The sequence below is a fragment of the Lactuca virosa genome, chromosome 8 (assembly GCF_052849685.1).
Source record: "Lactuca virosa cultivar CGN04683 chromosome 8, Lactuca_virosa_CGN04683_v6, whole genome shotgun sequence".
Lineage (NCBI taxonomy): Eukaryota > Viridiplantae > Streptophyta > Magnoliopsida > Asterales > Asteraceae > Lactuca > Lactuca virosa.
Window position 1 is genome coordinate 57,480,402 of NC_136433.1, and position 20,128 is coordinate 57,500,529.

Below are 20,128 nucleotides of genomic sequence, written 5' to 3' on the forward strand. Positions count from 1 at the left end.
TATTAATAATTAAGGGTCCCCGATTAATTTCCGATTAATCCCCGTCTAGTCCGATTAATCGTTTATCGCAAGTCCACCGCCGAGCTACCGCCGAACGATTTTTACAACCTTGGATATGGTAAATGACGAAGTGCTATTTGGTCCTATGCACTTGGATTATTCCTTATAAATTTCAATCAAGAACTATTTCTTTATTCTTAATTTCAATATGCAGGTACAGGTTCACATTTAATTGATTTCTTATATATTTATTATATATGGATTTCTTTTATCTTTAATCATCTTAATGTATTATTTGTTGAAATACATACCATGTGTTTGATTGATTGCTCAATGAAAACCAATTGTATGTCTACATACCACGTAGACTTCTATTCCTTTTAATGTGCTTAAAAGTCCATTTCTCCTTTTGAAATACATACCATATAACTTTATAAAAACAATGATTCCTTTTATAATTTTTATTTGGATTTTAAAGGATTTGCACGTAATTTACATTTTGTATGACAATTTGTATGTTTTTATAATTTTTCAACTTCATCCATCGTTGTATAGAGTAGAAGGGTAAAATGATCACTTTTCATCAGTCAGCACATTAAGTCAGATATACAATCAAACAGCATGGTTTCTTACTCATTCATGATTTCTTACACAGACAGACCTTTCCCAGTCAGCTTTTTCTCAATCAGCAACTATCAAACGGGACCATAGTCTCATCGCATGGTTTAGGAGTTAGGACCCTTAAGTAGTGGGTCATCCCAGAACCGGTTTATCGACCCAAGAAAAAAAATGGAATGGAGGGTATTTGAACCCCGGACCCCACTCACAAAGTCACTCTCAAACTATAAAGCTACATACCATGTAGTACATTTAAATCTCCTTTTTAAACACTAAAATGAGTTACACATCACCCTTTGGTAATTGTATAGCTAATATAATATGAACATTAATAATGAATTTTTATTTATTGAAAATACTATTTTGGTGGTTTGAAGTGTAAAAAAAAAAAGGTTAGAACACTAGTTCTATCAGTTCTCTCAGTTCTATGTAATAAAATACATGTCGTGTTTTGTGTTGTTAAAATTTGAATAAACTAATCCAACCTCAAATTTAGTTTTGTTTAATGACATCAAACTCAAATTCTGTTTAACTCTCAATAATATAAATCCACAGGTATGTCAATATATATATATATATTTTCTCATTTGCATTTGTAATTATAGAAAATGTAAAGATATCATGAGGAAAATAGTCAACAAACATAAACAAAAAGACTTCCCTTCACAACACACAACACAACCTGTCATATTCGGTCATTTTATCCAAACCAGTTCAAAAAAATGCATGCAATGTTGTGTAAAAGGACCTTCAAGCCATGTTTACAAGCTTTGCCCGTCGAGTCAGTTGATCGACATCGACCCGCAACCCAAGATTAGACAACTCGGGTAAGTTAACCGACCCTTGGATTTCCAACTCACTAACCACCCTTTGATTCTCTACATTCCCTTCCAACAAATTCCTCACGCCCCAAATACCCCACTCCCTCAAAAACGGATTTTCATCATCCGTGACACAATGCTGCAACATCAAAAGAATCCCATTCTTCTCCCTCACATCATCTTGAACACGCTTCCTCCCATACGCACAATTCCCAATAACCGCAACAATGTCACTACGAAATCCCTTATAAGGGCATAGCTTACCCAAATGCGTTTTCGTTTCTTCATTCTCATCGTGTTTGATTGTTTTCCTAATTATTGAAGGAGGTTCAAGTTCACGAAGCAAATCAAGAAACGTTTCGATAAACCCTAATGAAAGTAACATATCCACATGACCCTCTTTGTTGCGAGGGTCAAATGCACAGATGTCTCTCAATATGCAGAGAGAGTATCCGAGGGCATCGATGTCATTTGAGCCGGTTGGGAGACCGGATTTTGGGCGTGAAGCATAATCAACAACACCTAAACTGGTTTTTAGGATCTTGAAAATATCCAAAGCAAAAAGCTTGGATAATGTAATATGCTCGAGTTGCTCGTTTATCATTTCGGATAGGATGCTTAACAAAAAGGATTGTTCTTGTGTGAAGGTATTTGTAGTTTCAATAGAAGGAGGATATTGTAAGTTTGAGAAGATGGGTGTGAAGTAAGATTCTTCAATGCATGTTCTTGAAAGAATTAGCTTCAACCAATCTTCTCCAAACCCCACTAGTGCACATAAAAATAAAACAAGTTAAAAGTCAAACTCAAGAAATTGAGAAAACTAAAACAAATTCAAAGGAGTAAGAATCAAGAAACATACCTTCAGATGCACTTCTTATAATTTCAACAAGAAGAGGCAAAACACGATCTGAACACAACTTGTCAAGTAGTTCATGATTCTCTTCAATACAAGCATAGATGATCATACACAAAGGGTCACAGGTTTCTTTTCTTCTAATCTTTGCAATCTCAAGAAACTTCAAAGTATAAATATGATTCCATATAACAAGTTGATGTTCCTCTCCAGCCAATGAAACATTAGCTAGAACTTGTAATCCCATTCGAATAAGCCCCCCATGATTTGAATCATTAACAATTTCCTTAGAACTGATTATATCCGAAACAATATCAACTCCATTTTGTTTCATAAATGAATTCTGATTTCTTAATTCTCCAGCACATAGGTTTCTGATGAGTTTAAGAGCCAATAAAAGTGTGTCACCTGAAGAAGGGTATGATAGTAATTTACAGAGTTGAAGGGTTGGGTTGAGCATATTCTTGGAAGCAAGATCAGATCGACCCTCTTTTGTTCTAGCCAATTCTATTAGATTCTCCAAAGCTTTGTTTAGTGTTGATGAATTTGTAGCAGCAATGAAAGGTTGAAGGATTCTTTCATCCAATGTAATTGCAGCATCCATTTTGAAATCCAATAAAAAAAGCACAAACAATTACTCGTTTGAGTTGCCTACAAAAATGAATGCAACAGAGTTGATTAAATAGAAAACTCATAATTGTTGGAATAGGTCTGTGGGGCATAAACTCCTTGTATATGTAGAATGACCAAAAAGGATATATACTTCTATATTGTGGATTATTTCTTATTTTACACATAATACTTTATCTTCAATCATTAATAATAATCTTTTTGAAAATACTTACATTTACAACATCACAATTTATTAACTTCAATAACTATTTAGATAACTTTTTATATTCATGCACATTCATCTTTAACAACAAAATGTTCATGATCATAAACTTCTTGCAAAGCCACAAGCCCAAAATGATAACAATTGCCAATAGTTCCTTCAATATTTCCACCACTATAAGCTAACAGTTCCTAAAAGAGTGTTCAATGAAAGATTTGAGTAGCATCAGTGAAAGCATGAAGTAGCTATAGGAAACAACACAAAGCCTTCTACAACAGTAGAGAACTTTAAACTATAAAGAATAGAGCAGCAGCAATGAGTACCAAAAATCTAGACACTTCACTCAGGCATTTTATCAAACAGTTTGTGTGCCTTCTTGCAATCATTCTTTAAGAGAGTATCACAAAAGGAAAATCAAATTGGGTACTAAAAACAATAATTTGAAATTACTTACTAGTGAGTCTGATGAGATTCTAGATGTCGAATTCCGGATAGATCAGCGGATGAAGCTTTGGGAGGCGTAATGGAATACAAAAACAAGACGATGAGCAGGCCTTCTCCTCTTTGTTGTGCGTGCTCCCTTCTAATCTTGAATTTTTACCCCTGAAATAGATTTTGTTGCAGTTCGAAATCGGGAATCGGTTGTTGAAGCAACTTGATGAAGAAGATGGAGTCGATGGTGAAGAACAGATGACAAGAAACAGCGCAAATGGAAAAGAACAAGCCAAGTCGATGGACCCTGAGAGAAGAAGCAACGTCAGTATATTGTTGTCTGAATTATAAAAATGACCATTTTACCCTTCTGAGTTATTTTTGTTGAATTCAATGTTTTTGTTTATAAAATAATTGAACCAACTTCTTGAATAACTATTAAAAATATATATATAAACACCATACAGAAGAATATAAACAATGTACTCTTAAGATTATAATTGTAAAACTAGGAAAGATCTATATCGATCAATATAAAAATTAATGAAATAATGTATACAAATACAATCATATATGTTCTTGAGCATGGGAATGGAAAAATGTTGCTAATCTAAAGACTATAATAACAACCGGAAGTTGATCAATTAAACCAATTCAAGAAAAATCAACTTGCAAATCTACTACCACATTCACGCCTAGTTTTTTGGGGATGAAGATTTTCCATTTGAGTAGTTCCAGATATGTAGCACATAAATCCTGGTCTTGCACTCAATTTCTCTTTCTCTTTCTTGCTGAAACATCACAGCTATACACCAATTCATCAATCATACTTTAAATTTCAAAAAACTTTTCAGCAAAATCAGCAAATAAATTCATCAACTTTAGAGAATATTTTCATAAAGGCTCGAAATCGATTTCACATGAACAACATTCTATTTTCACCAAAATAACCTTAATATCTTGAACTCGATTTTCAAAGGAAGAAGAAAAGAAAAGAAAACATCATATGATTTCACATGAACAACATTCGATTTTCAGAAGAAAAGAAATTGAGCCCTAATATCTCCAACTCAATTTCAAATGAAAGGGAAATCAAAACCCTTACCTGTAGAAGCTGGCGGAAGCGGAGGCAGGGTTGTTGAAGCTGCCGGAGGTAGAGAGGAGCTAGCGGGGGCGGCGGACACGAATCGGAGATGGAGGAGAAAGGCTCGAAATCGATTTCTCCAAACATCAAACCATGAAATCGATTGCTCCAGGGGGTGGCTGTGGGGAAGACGGAAGCAACAATACCTATGGCGGAAGAGGCAGCGACTATGGAAGGGTGTTATGGGTGTGGTGTCGCCGACGAAGGGAGAAAGAAACACAGATCTTAAATCAATTACATAAAATCGATTTAAGGAAAAACCTTACATGATGATGTTGTCTTCGAGTTTGACGGAGTTGGAAGCAAAGGGGGCTGGCGGCGGTGACGGGACCGGAGCGCGGATGTTGGAGGCGGAAGGTGTGCACGATCGAGAGAAGAAGGTCTAGGCGGAGGTCTTACGTAAATAGAAGGAGCCATGGGTAAAAAAGGAGGAAGGGTCTCTTGTTTCTTTTCAGACTCCATTCTATATCTGAAATATTAACATGCTTTTAAAAAAATTAAAAAGTAAACAAACGGGACCTGAATAAAATCGATAATTTTGCTTTTATGAAAGAGTTTGGTTTTCCGTTTCTAGGGTTGCTTTTTGGGATTTCGGTTTTAATCAATGTTTTAAAAACCGGTTTGAACCTGTCGGTCGAAGCGGTTGGACCGGGAACCGGGTTCAACTATCACCGGTTTTATGTCGATTTCTAAATCGGATTGAATCGGCCGGTTTTTAGAAAAATCTGATTGAACCGGTTAAACCGAATAAAAACACATAAAAAAAAACCATTAACATAATAAACTTTGATGATTTTTTTCAAATTTATTAGGTTTTCTCTAAATAAAAACATATGATATATGTTATAAAGTTTTTTTTATGTGGTTTATAAAGTTTTTTATTTGGTTTTCTCAAGTTTATTTGGTTTATAACTAGTTTTATCTAATATTTCTTATATATATTAGACATAAAATTATAAAATTTAGGCTTTGGCCCCTGTTTGTTTTGTTTTGTTTTGTTTTTTTTTTTTTTTCAGAAACTATAGTTTTCGTTTCGGCCCTCCAAATAATTTGTTCAAGCTCTGCCACTGATATCACAAACTTTTTCGTTGTAAATTTCCAACATGGAAACCTAATAAATGAAGGATTAGTTTCGGTTGTTAGTAGAAACAGGATATGTCAAGTTGTACCGTGTTTGTTGTAGATACTACATCGAACAGAGACTGTGTAGGAATAAGAACTGTAATGTTTTGTTACCGCCCAAAAAGGTGAATGCCACGTTAGGCCTCTGGTATACAAGGGATGAGCTTTTTAACCGAAAAAACTGAAGTGGAACAGAACTAGACAGTGGTATTCAGTCCGGTTCTAGGTTCTTAATTTACGACTTATTCGGTTTCAGTTTTCTGGTCCGTGACAGTTCAGGTTCCAAACACCTTAGATAACACACTTTTTAGTATAACCGAACAAGAACCGGAACCGATTAGTGGTATTTGGTCCGGTTTTCGGTTCTTAGTTTATAACTTATTTAATTTTTGTTTTTTCAATTCCATATTGGTTTACATGTCTAGGGCATACCCATCAGCAACACAAATGTGATGGGGATGTCGTGTCACTTCAACATCACCACACTAATGCAACACTATAAGATACTCACAACTCCACATCATTATATGTCTCTATTTTATTATTATTTAAATAAATAAATATATGTTTTATTTAATTAAAAGGTAGAGAGAGATAGAAAGAAAAATATGATTAGATGTGGTCAATTGTGGTGGTAACCACATACCACCACACCACGGGCCATCACATTGCACCGGGTAGGCGTTTTCCTATAATGGTGGGTCACCCCTATGTAGATGAGCTTTAGTTTTTGTGTTTCTGGTTCTTGCCTACCCATCATGATGACCACAAGCGAATATGCATACATGTAGAATATAAACATCTTAAGAATATGATATATCATATATTCAATCTTGAGCTTGAAATTATAACAAATAGTGATTTGCTTGTTATGATTTTTTTTATATTTGTGAAAAGAAAAAGAAAAGGCAAAGAAATTGATGCATTATTGTTAAGTGGATTAAGTAGTGTTATTGATTTTTTTATGTTTTAGTGTTATATGAAAGGATTAAATAATTGCTTGAAGAATAAGATTAAAGAAAAAAATGAAGAAAGGGTCAAAGTGTTGATATGGAAAAACTTGAAGGTAGCGGATAATGTTAGCTTCATTTTTCTTGTTAAAACAATATAAGGGCAATTTAGTAATTTACGATTGAGTTTGTTAGCTTTCTTGGTTTACCTTTGATCCTCTCTGTAATGGTTTACTAAGTTAAAACTCGTGGAAACCATGAGTAATATAGATAAACACTATTTACAATTTAAATTGGTAATGAACAATAGAAGATTTATAAAATTGCTAAGTTACAAAGATTGAAGCTTTGCGTATAAGTTTATAACGGGATATTTAAATTTAACAAAAACTAAAAACTAAGATTAGGCCCTACCTATTTAGTTAAAATTAATATATACATTGTTATAAATATCTTATCTATGTTGTGTATGTGTTTTGTTACTTTTGTATATGTAAAAATTTGATAAAATTATGATTTTATACAATGCAATATAAATTTGAATAGTGTGGAAAAAACACAATAAATCATGAGAGGATATTTTTTGTGATAAATTAAAAATAACGGTAATTTAATAAACATACATAAACACAACAAAATAAATTAGACATTAAAATGATGAATGAAGTGTGATTTATTAAAATTAAATAAAAGATTATATATAAAATTAAAATCTAGAAATGTTTATAAATTTATAAAAACCTCTTTATACACAGCAATTTTTGTTTGAACTTCATGCACCGGTCACATGTGCTCCTTTACTATTGTGTGACAATGTTGGCTCCATCTTCATTACCCAAAATCCAGTAATTCGCACCCGTTCCAAGCTCATTGCACTTGATTTTCACTCTGTCAAAGAACAGGTTGAAGCCAAAGCTCTTCATATCAGTCATGTGTCATCAGTTGATCAGCAAGTCGATATTATCACTAAACCTTTACATAAAGATCGCTTTTGTTCTTTGTGTTACAAGCTTCAATTTCGTCCCGCACATGAGCTTGACAGGAGGTAATAACGGTACATAATCACCAAACAGAGTCACATGTGTAATTTGGTTTACCATGTGTTAAAGACCTAGTCTAGTCAAGTAACAAAAGTAGTGTACCTAGTGTAGTTGTATATTAAGGTTTATGCTTGTATATATACCTAATGTATCTCTTTGAATCAATCACAAAGTTTTCAATATTTTATCACTAAATACCCATGTGCTTATAAAAATACATGCAAATACACTTAAATACACACAGATTCAGGAATGAGATGCTTCATTAAGAAAATAGAATGACAAAGGACCCGTTTCATTGTGTCGATTGGAATGGAATAAAGCAACCCACTCTTTTTTACCAATTTCATACTTATAAGGATGTTTGGTAATTTCATTGTGTCGATTGGAATGGAACAAACATGTCATTATCAATAACATCAATGTCTGAGTTTTCTCTTGGGGCGGGAGCTCCAGGAGCATCAGTAGACAGCTTAGTACAAACTCCACAACCGTTAAATCAATATAAAAATGAAGTTATTTCCCTAATAACTAATTTTTTAAATGGTAAAAAAAGCACCAAAATGGTATTATGAGCTTCGTCCACAATCTCGCGTTGTTTGTCTTGTACGTTGCGCGTACAGACTTGTACACCTAGCACACTCACCCAATAAGCCAAACCGTCCATTAAGCTCTTAATTCATAAATCCAGAAGTCCAAACCATATATTTTGAGTCCTAAAAAGTGTCTAGAACCATAAAGTCACTGACTTTGTGACTTTGCAAGCCCCAAAAAGACCCAATCTGAAAATATAGCATTCTACTATCATGAAAAGGACCCAAACTCATGCATAGATGGATTTAAACCATAGAAGTGCCAACTTTATGGACCTTGAACCTCAGAAACATCAAGAGGGGCAACTCAAAGCTCCTGGAATGGCATCAAGCTACTAGATCACATCCATGGGGCCAAGAAGGAACCAAAACTCATAAACGATAGATCTAAGACATCAATGATCAAGTTCATAGCTTTATACCTCAAACAAGTTGGAAATAAAGCACACAATCAAGATCCATAAGCTCTTCCTTGATCTTCAACCTTGCACCAACCTTCTACTTCTTATATATGGACCAAAACGCACCAAAAATGGACAACCAAAACGCACCAAAAATGGACACTTTATATACCATCATGAAGGCTAAAGGACAATTTATAAGGTTTTGGGGACTTGGAGGCTGGTAAAGAGGCCAATCCTAAAGACTTAATGTGCTTATATATGGTACACCATCAAATTTAGGGTTTTCATGAAGATGCACATACGCCCCGCGTACACCATTGTACACCTCATGTACGTACCCGAAGGCGCGGTCCTTCCTCACATCAGTACGCCCCGCATACCGGCATTAGAACTAGTATGTCATGCGTACACATATGTACACCCCCGTGTACTGCTTAACCCTTAACCCTAATGTACTCCGAAGGCCATAACTTCTTCATCGTTAATCCAATTTTGACGATCCTTATGTCCATGAAAAGGTAACAAAAAGCTTTATGCTTTAATCTACTCATAGCTGCCTTACAGTATCCCGAACAAACATCCAATTTCCATCTAAATGTTAGCATGTTCACTCGTAGTATATGGCAGCTTTGTCGTGAAGTTTCTGGTTGAATTCATACCTGGTTCATCTATCACCGCCTTGTGTATACAAGTCGTATAAACAGTTTGTAGTGATAGGTAAACCGTATTCATTCCTAGCCTCTGTGCTTGATCTTGACTCGTTGTATGCGTGTTATTCCTAAGTGGTATGTCGGTAATACTTCGGGAAGGTTTCAAAAGATATAACACTCTTCACAAGAGTACTTCGGGATTTTGAAACGAGAGACGATTTGGAAGTTTGTGTCAGGTTTGTCGTCATAGGTTAAAAGAGTTTCATTAGTCGACGGTTAACTCGAAGGGTCTTTTCATAGCACACGCAATTGGTATGGTGAAGACCAAGTCAATCCATGTCGAATGACGACATCGGAATTTCTTAGTGAAACATGTGTTAAGTCGATTAGAGAGAAACGTTTGTTATATAGATAGTCCTTTTTGTGTATACTCTCTAGTGTTTTCTGTGTGATCTTTCTAGTGTTTTCAGTTTTATTAATGATGTTATTACTGCAAACGATTTGTACCGCTGTATGCGAGTACCTGCAGTAAGAGTGCTTCAATAACTTATGATGGTATTTCATGTTATGACCCCTATCAGGTCCCTCTATAATCGCTTGATGCATACTAGTCATGTATAATTAAGGTTTTAACTGACAAAGTTTTTGTGAAAATTTAGATATATTAATTATTGTTGTTTGGAAATGTACCAAAATCCTAGCAGGGTCCCCCGTTGTTTTCTTCTTGTTCCATTGTTAAACTCCCCTTTGCTCCATCGTCATTCCTCTCTGTTGGGCAATCTCGCTTGAGATGTCCTGTTTCACCACATTCGTAGCAAATTCGCCTCATTTCGGCATTGGTGGTTGAGGTGACGTGTTGAGTCGGGGTCCTACAGTGGCTGGCGGTGTGCCTCTTCTTGTTGCATTTATCGCGATACATCTCCCGGCAGACTCCATTATGATGATAGTTGCACTTGTTGCAATGTGGGAGGTTTCCACGGTATGGTGTTGCCGGTGTGGAGGTAGTAGGGTCAGTGGGGGTATGGATTGCCATTGTCGGTTGCCTCTTGGCGGTCCTTTGAGTTGAACAACCCCTTCTCTTGTTCCAGGGTTTTTGTTTCATGTTCTTAGGTTTGCTTATTGGGGCGTTCTTGCAGATAGCAACTTGCGGGTGACTTCGATTGTTACTTCGATTAGAATTGTCGACACCATTTCCTTCTCTATTTGCGTCTGTAGAGTTTTTGTATGCCATAATGGCTGCCACTGTGGCTATAACCGTAGCTCATAAAGTGGCGGCGTCCAATCATAGAAATGGTGTTGTGTTGGTAGGTTGATTACTTCCATAAGAAGACATGATTCTGTTACAAGGTGTGAAATAAGTTCGTAAGTAATGATGGTCGTTCCTAGTTGTATTCTATTTATTTATATATACATATAAACTTTGTGCTCTTCTGTATGGTTCTTACTGTTTTGACCAACATGCCTATGATGTTTTTATGATATATATTAGAAATAGGTATTGTAGAAGTGGTTAACTCGTCAAAACAAAATATCGGTGTGAAAACCATAGGTTGGCTTGGTGAAAGATATGATAGACTTAACATATAGCATGAGCAGTGTAATCACTAACTCATTAGGTTATAGTAGTTTAATAGAGATTAGGGTGACGTATAAGGTGTTCTGCTACTACGCCTGTCTCGCGGGTGGTTTTCTCTGTTTTCTGTCGTTTGTTGAGATTGTCCTAGTTTAAGTTGTAAAGGTTTGTTATCCTTTGGTGACAATCTCTTTTCTAAAGGGTGTAGGTGACAGAAAAGGTGGATTTACCGAAGGATTGAGTCTGTATGATTTGTGAGAAGTCATTTTTCCAGTAATAGGGTTACAAACGAAATGGTGGCAAGACTTTGTCTGTGTTGTCGAGTTCAATAACATTGAACTACAACAAGTTAGATCGACAAAGATAGTGTAGTGAGTTGCTATAACAGTTTATGACGTGAACTGTTTACATAGCCAAAGTATGAATTGATAGAGATGATCAAGAGGTCTGTTATAATAGTGGGTATAAAAAGTTACATAGAATTCGTAAAATTTGACCTTGGAGTAGGTCTACAATATACCACACAGGGAAAACTTGAATTCATAATGTTCTAGTGAAACCGTACTTGCTATACTGAAAATATTATATCAAAAGAGTACTACTTAGAGTACATACGAAGGTTATTCCATAAACCATGACAAAGAGCGAGTAGAGTGTCCTCTACTTGTGATGGGAACTACTCGGATGATCCTTTGGTTCTGCCAACTGACGCTCCATTTTGCGCATACGACTTTCATACATCGTTTGGTGGGCTCTAAGTTTTATGACTTCAGTTTGAGTTGTAGTTAGCTCCCTTTGCAGAGCTTCGTTGTGATTTATGGTTCTTCTATAGGCTGATTCTAACTATCGGATGCGAACTGTATTGACTCCCGTGTTCGCATCATTCTCGACGATTTGTTGTATAGCTGCCCTTCCTTGTTCATCATTGCGAGCAACCCGGCAAACCAGTATAGGAAGGACTCTGTCTGCTGAGCCTCCCTCACTCAGATTGTAGAAGCTTCGGTCTCCATTGTACAGAAGGGGTTGACCCTGTTCACGACTCCACCTATTCAGGTTCGTTGCCCACAGAGGCATCGGGCCTTGAAATCCCGTTTGAGGAATAGGATTTTGGATTGGAGCCACTAAGGGTAGGTTATTATCTTCGGGATTTGAGTCGGGGTCTTCGTGTTTTTCTTCCTTGAATTCTTCTTCCGGATCACTCTCTATCCCTTCTCCACTATCTTGGTTCGGGTAGTAGGGGTCCCCTGGTAGATGGAATCTGGCCATTGTGTCTGTACGAGAATAGGGATATAAGAATTGTCTAAAAGCTAATGTATATAAGTTGCGAATCGAAGTTAAACTATTGCATTTACGAAATACTCCTATAGTATTCTAAATGTTATGTTTGGGTCTAAAGTTTATTGTGTTTGGTAAGTTTTAGACTTGTTGTCCGCTGTAGCTATCCCTTGGCATATGCTGGTCGGCTCTCGGACAAATATAGTTGATCAGGCTATATTCATCCCAGTCCCGATTACATATTCCAAGGCATACCTGTATTGCACAACTCATCTATAATACTTCTATATTGTTTTCATTTATGATACTGACCCTGTTATATAATGTATGCATGTATACTTTATAAAAATTTCATTTTTAAAAGTATACTCTCACTCATAGTGTTTTTGCCCAATTGGTTTATAGTTGTATATCAAAAATGGTTTTGATATACTTAGTTCACTATAAACAATGCTCTGATACCAATTTGCCACACCCCCAAACCTGAACGGCGGAAACGTTCGGGGGCGGAGGACGTCATGTATAGTATCATAACAACTGAATAGTAAAGAAAGTACACACCACCATAACATATATTTGAAAAGTTTACATGATGTACTTATTACATGTTTAGGGATCAAATACAACAATGGTGTTCCAAAATAAGTTACTAACGCCAGAGCGTTAGTCTTCAAAAGCAGTTGCTACCTGGTTTAGCAATTTCCTGAGAATACAAGTTATTTCAAAGAAAAAGTGTCAACAATTAAGTTGGTGAGTTCATAAGTAGTGATTTGAGTAAATGTATGCCATTTGAAAGTTCGTGTATGTTTTCCAGAAAATCCGATATTTTCTTATACAATGAGTTGTAAATCGTTGTTGTATGAAGTGAATGTATTGAACCAGGAAAATCCTATATTTTCCTAAATGAGTAAAATGCAGTCTCAAATGACCAAGACTGTAACCTGTAAGCAATTATGACATGCTCAAAATAATGATGTATAGTCTTATTATAAAACAAAACTATAAGAAGATTGTATTTGTAAGTGAAAAGAACTGTAATAATCACTTTTCCCGTGAAAACATAATACCATAATAATTGTCTATCCAGTGAGTTTTCATAACCGTACTATCATAATTTGCCTGTAGCGACGTTCTTCAGGCGTCGAAATGTTATGACACTTGTCACCCCGAGGACTGTAGCTAACAGTCAGGGTGCGTAATCATTAGTCCCGTATAGATCATTAGTACTGGTATATCTGAAACTTTAGAAAAATCATAACTTCCTCATACGAAGTCAGTTTTGGACGTTCTTTTTATATATGTTTACGGTTTAATGATATCTACGACTTTCATTTAGATACCTAAGGCTAAAAAGTATTTTATTGAAATTTCTCGTTTTACGCTTAACAGTGTTTACCGGATTTGTCGCGGATCTTTGATTGGTCATAACTTCTTCGTTATAACTCAGTTTTTAGCGTTCTTTATATTTTTGAAAACCTTGAAACGATTTCTACTACTATATTCATCCCAAATAAGATTTTAGAAAAGTTTAATTTTGACCTAAATTTGACTGGTGTTACAACCTCCGCCTCGACAACTACAACTACCACAAATACTCAATCTTTAACAGATTTTCCGATGAATCTTCACTAAAGAAAGGAGTTTTCGTTCATTCAGGTAAACCATCGAACACCTTCCGAGCAATAAACATACCTACTTACTCTTATTTCTTCCCTTCTTTCATTTCCCTTCCATTATCGTCAAGAACGTGAACGCGTGAATGAAGATGATTATGTGTAAAGTGGGCAGGTCTTAGGTGTAGATGGCTCCAAGATTAATGTGGTGGGCTCATAGTCATGGTGCCTTAGTGCCCCACACTTAAGCTTAATGATGGTGGAAAGTGGGTCCATTTAGAGGGCCATTTGACATAGAAAACCGTCGATTTATGCGGCATTAACAAGGGACCCAGTTTGTGATGGACCAAACCAGCGGAGCATACGGCAACACAGTCTGCCACGTGGCTGAATCGGGACGACATTATGATACTTTCTGGGGTTTTTACACGTAAGAGTTGCCCATTGGCTAATTTTCTTTTAGATTAAATTACACGAATCGTCCCTTATGCAGGTGCCAAAATGCACGTTTAGTCCTTATTTTTAAAAATTAACTCGGATCGTCCCTCATGTCGTTAAAAGTTGCACAGTTCATCCCTCGTAGACCTGGCAATTCCAGACACGAATACACGAATCTGTGAGAGACACGACACGACACAAATACATCTTGAAAACTGAGATAAAGCTTATTATCGTATCGTGTCAAATTTGTGGCTGACACGTTTTCATGACACGAATATACGAATTGTCAGGTCTAATCCCTCGTTAGTTTAAATTTGCATGTTTCATCCCTTTTGATACATAAAAAGACTATAATGCCCTTTCCTTTTCTTTTTCATTTAGTTTGAACATTTTTAATATTTTTAATTTTTAAAATTATTTTAATTATTTGTCCTGATTATTTTTAATTATTAAAAATTATTTTAGTTATTTTTAATTTTGTGGAAAGACCTAACCACCACCACCACCATCACCTGCACCGGTAATCTACGTCACCACCAGAAAATGGAGCACCACCACCACTCCTCACCGACAAAATGGAGCCACCACCGGAAAATGTAGCACCACCGTCACCCCTCACTTCACCCAACCCACTCCATTCAAAGTTAACATGTTTCACTAAAAATAACTACAAAACACCACTCCAACTGTCTAACAACATATACTGAAACCACCATCGAACCATGCACATTTACTGTTAACACCACCACCATCCTCAATCGGAAAAACCCACCTACAAATCAGTTTGCAGGAAAGAATAATCAGGGTAAATTAGGAAGCAAGAATAAGGGGAGATGGAAAATCTAATTCGATACAAACTTGATTGAAAGCAAACCTGATTCCCTGAACCTGCAAATCCGATTCATTACAAAAGAAGATGGCAAGAGGGGGCTATATTTGTACTTCGTTCGATCGGTGAACCACCATCGCCAACTGTGAGCCGCCATCGTCACTGGTGTGTTGCCATCGTCGCATCATCTAGGGTTCGCATCATCATGTTATCGTAGAGTTGGACCGTCGATGGAGACGATTTGGGTTCAATCCGCTTCTCCGATCTCAATGTCCCTCTTATCCGTTCTTGTGTGATGGTCTTGTGACCTGGTTCGATGACTTGGTTTCAGTGAGGATGAGGACAGAAGGAAAAGGGGAAATGGAAGAGGGAGGGTGGGTTGAGTTGTGGTGGGTGATGGTTCAATTGCATCGCCGGAGGTGTCTGGAGTGGCCGGAGAGGCGGATCCTGAAGTCGCCGAAGTCGGCGATGATACCGGTGGAGATGACTGAAGAAGAAACGGTGGAAGAGAGAGAGACGACGTACTTAGGGTTTAAGGCATCTTTATTTAATATCTTTTATAAAAGGAAAAATAAATAATCATTTTCATAATAAACAAATCAATAAATAATTAGCAAATAGAAAATAAATCAAAAAAGAAATAAATAAGGGTAAAATTGTCTTTTTATGTCCGGAGGGATGAAGCGCGTAAGTTTTAAAATAACGAGGGACGGTCCGAGTTAAATTTTGAAAATAGGGACTGAACGTGTTTTTTAGCACCTCCACGAAGGACGATTCGTGTAACTTACTCTTTCTTTTATCTTTTGTTTTTATCTTTGTTATTTTAGGTATATGGTTGGGTTATCTTCAAGAATTAACAACTTGTACCATATGCAATTATATATGTACGTTGTTACATTTGTTAGCACCTTCTACCATATGATGCAATTAAATATGTACTTTGGTTTCGACTTTCGACATAAAAGTCAAAGAACTATGTATGGCTACTTTTTATAGATAGTGATCAAACAAATATCGGTTAATATTGTGATTTGCCAATTTGGTTATGTACATTTAGGCTGTTTTTCTAGACTTATAACCTCAATTGTTTAATACATGTTGGTACGGTATATGTTTTTATAATAAAAAACTTTATAAACTATGGGATAAACATACTTAATTGTAGATGCATAATTTTCAAAATTTTACATCCCAAATTTAATAGTGAAAGTGAAACCTATAGTTTATAGTTATTATCAAGAAATTAATTAGCATAAAAAAGATAGTTAATAAGTAGTAATAAAGTTAAAAAGGAAAAAGTGGGCCTTTTGTAAAATTCGCATATTCTTGTATGGGTGATACTGGTGCCTGCATGCCTGGAGAGTCACTTGGACCCACGATGGTCCCGTATAAAGTTGTGACTGATATTATATTGCCCACAAAATTACAAATTTTAGCAAACTGTAGGAGTTTTTTTTATGAGGGTCTGAATTTTTAACATATTGTTTGATTAGAGCATCTTAAATATTATATTGAATGATAAAATAATAAGTTTACCTGTCTTATCATTTTTTCCGAGTACAACATTGTACTTCCAATTTTTTCCTTATTAAGACACCGTACTTTGTAAACTATAACCAAATTTAACATTCTAATTGGGTAGCAATAAGAAGTACAAAGTTATATAAAGCTAAATGGGGAAGTTTGAATCGGGAACTTCAACAATACAAAACAAATTTACATGTTTCATACATTCAAATACAACCTTTTCTTCTAAACAAAAGACAACAACATCAAGACAATTGGCAATGAAATTTGGGTAAAACAAAAGAATAGAGACAACTTGTTATACTATTAAAATGACATATGAACATGTTATTAAATTATTCATGTCATGGTTCTATTAATAAAGTTTCCTTTCTTGCATCTTCTTCTTTTGAAATATTTTATTGGCCTTTTCTGCAACTGGCCAAGCATCATATGTGGTATGAGGCACCACAACGGGTAGTCACCGTATCACCTGAAGTTGGTAATGATTTTCAAAGTTGCATCAACATAACTACACTATGTGTATGGGATGAATGTAAATTTTGATGCTTCCTATAAGTAGTTAGATCTAACAAGCTTTTGACTTGGAATTTGTTTAGCAAATTTACAACATCTACACACCTCTAGTGTGTGCAAACCTTATCAAGCAAATAGAATGAGAGACAGTGGACCAGCAACATTACCTTATATATGTAGATTCAGCATCTAGAATGCAAAATGATCATTAATAAAACCTAAACACAATGATAATTATGTTCATTATACAACAAAACATAAGTATAATAAACCATTAATTCCTTGAATTAATTTTCCCATTTACTAATTGCTTTTCACTGCTATTTGATTAGATGAACAATTCACAATGGTAATCTAGTTATAGGGCAAGGCAAAAAAGAAGGAAAAAAATACGTGCAACCAGAAGAGAGAGTAGATTGACCATTTAATAATCACTACAGATGAATATAACATCTTGCAGATATGATTGGGAGAGAGGTTGATGTCGCTACAACAGTTGGCGGAGGCGGGGCGATGGTGGCATTTTAGATAGGAGGAGGAAGACGGTTTATTGAAGACCGGAGAGGGAGAAAGAAGGAGGAGAAGGGGGTTGTGTCGATGAGTAGAAAAAAGAAAACGCCTCCCATATGTTAAGTGAAACATGTAATAGTTAAATTTCAAGGGGTGCTTGGGACTTAGTTTTGAAAGGAATTAATAAGTTATTATCGTTTTCCACCAATATAAAGCTCAAATGAGTAAATGATTGTTTGACAATTATAAAACCGTTGTTTAACATCTCTAATGAGAGTTTTGTCCGACTAATTTTTAAAAAGGATAAAAGTTTTGTTCAACTAATTTTTAACATCTCTAATAAGAGTTTTGTCCAATTAATTTTTAAAAATGATTATAGCTGCTTGGGATAAAAAGGATAAGGGTACATGGAGTCGTGATAGATGGATGCATGTATGGAGGAGGGTACCGGCGGCACCACATGGAACACTATTCCCTCCCTTATGGTACCATATAACTATTATATGACATATGAGTTGGAAATAATAGAATCCCTCCATCTCATAACGCTTTTATTTTAACCTAAACTATCCTTATAACTAACTTACAAACATTTTTTCGGAAGGGCCTATTAACTTTTTAGATTAATAGTTAATATGTAATGATAAAGTTATATAAATTTTTGTGTTTTATGTAGAAGAATCAAATATTATTTTGGGAAAACTTTTGATAAAGTCTTAAATGGTGTTTTGAGCAAAAAAAAAAGTTTCATTGTTTTCGAAAAATCACATAATTTATCATTTTTTGTTAAAATTAAAAAAAAAAAAAACACTTTTTGTTAGTTTTGGCAAAATGTTAAATAATCAAGACTTTTCTATTCATTTTTTTTAAATATTTTATCAAAATGTTTCTTAAAACAAGGAGTCTTTATTGCATTAAACCTTAAAGTTTTACAAAAAAAAAAAGATAAATAAAAATAAAAAATAAAACGCCTTTGTTTTCATAGATGAGGATCCCCACTTAAGCCCCAACGTTTTTGGAGGCCCGAAAAGTTTTAGGCCCTAAATTGGGGTACGGTAATACGCATTAGAGGCGGGAGCGACAGTCGCGCACCGGTTATCGGAGGGGGAAGCATTGTTTGTGAAACGAAATCCTAGCGGGAAACTCGTCTTCTACAGATTTTAGTTCTTAAACTACGCCCTAGTTCAGTTTCGAGCAGGTAAATTATGTTTCAAAATATTTTTACCATGTGGGCTTTTCTCAAGTGATTTTTGGTTGATAGGGATTTCATGTCAATGCAATAATGCGTGATCACAGACATGGCCAGCTTCATGTTTGTTAATACCAAACACCGAATTTTTGCTCTAATTTTGAAAATCTTTTGACTTATCTGTATCCAAGGTTGTAGAACTCGCTACTCGGTACCTGCTCGGCCGACTGGGGAGTAGCGAGTACTCGGGAGAACTCGGGGAGTACTCGGATTCGGTAATTCATGTAGAAATATTTTTTGGAAAATTATATATGCCAAAATCATAAGCTAAAATCATAATTTGATTGAAATATATAACCAAAATTAGATACATGTGAATACATAAAAACTGGAATACACACAATTGTCTCACTACGTGAATAATTACTGAAAATTTAAGATATATATATAGTAATAATCACATGTGTGTGTTAAATAACAAATCATTAAGTGCGTTATACATATTAATCTTGAAATTCTTGATTTTTTCTCTTTTTATGACAATTTTGACCCTTTGACCGAGTTTGACCGATTTTGACCGAGTTGGCCGAGTTTGACCGAGTAGGCCCGAGTAAGACCGAGTAGGCCCGAGTTTGACCGAGTTTGACTGATTTTTGACCGAGTTTGACCGATTTTTGACCGAGTTTGATTGAATCTGAGTTTTTTGGCCGAGTTCACATTACTCGCCTCGGTGGAGGGCCGATTCCGAGTAATCGGCCGAGTAGGTCGAGTTTTGCAACACTGTCTGTATCAATAAGATTGTGTAAGAAACTCCGGATTGATTCATTTCAGTTTAATACAGTATGATTCTGATTTCTTAGATATAATGTTTCCATTTTGGGTTTTAAGAGATCAGACATGTCAACATGAAACATTGAAACTAATTATTTGGGTAATTGGGTCATAATTAATAGCTCTTTATGACATGAAACTAGTTATCTTTACTCTTTAGAACAATGCACATTGATTTAAAATTGTTTGTTGGATCATCCTGGGATTTGTTTGAATTTGGTATATTTTGTTTCACTTAAGGCTTTGATGACAAGAAGCATGACACCAGGGTAAGGAGATATATTGTGGGTGGTTGTGTGTACCTTGTCTATAACTTTTGTATCCTATGTGGAATTTTCATTTACCAAGATCTCTAGTATTTA

General features: G+C 35.5%; 1 protein-coding gene and 1 pseudogene across 3 annotated transcripts; both read right to left on the reverse strand.

Annotated features, from left to right (window-relative positions):
• The window catches only part of LOC145130382 (RNA-dependent RNA polymerase 1-like), a 279,840-nt pseudogene that overhangs the window by 115,334 nt on the left and 144,378 nt on the right, over positions 1 to 20,128 (reverse strand).
• MEE50 (ARM repeat superfamily protein) lies at positions 1,241 to 5,144 on the reverse strand. 3 transcript variants are annotated; one of them, XM_079063185.1, is made up of 5 exons: positions 4,970 to 5,144; positions 4,665 to 4,870; positions 3,582 to 3,866; positions 2,299 to 2,943; positions 1,241 to 2,204 (listed from the first exon to the last, which is right to left on the reverse strand). In XM_079063185.1, the coding sequence occupies exons 4-5, from the start codon at positions 2,894 to 2,896 to the stop codon at positions 1,369 to 1,371; spliced, it is 1,434 nt and encodes a 477-aa protein (XP_078919311.1). In that variant the 5' UTR covers positions 2,897 to 2,943; positions 3,582 to 3,866; positions 4,665 to 4,870; positions 4,970 to 5,144; the 3' UTR covers positions 1,241 to 1,368. The 3 variants fall into 3 exon arrangements, with proteins under 3 accessions (XP_078919311.1, XP_078919310.1, XP_078919309.1); XM_079063184.1 differs by adding an exon at positions 4,244 to 4,350 and having other exon boundaries at positions 4,665 to 5,144; XM_079063183.1 differs by adding an exon at positions 4,244 to 4,364 and having other exon boundaries at positions 4,665 to 5,144.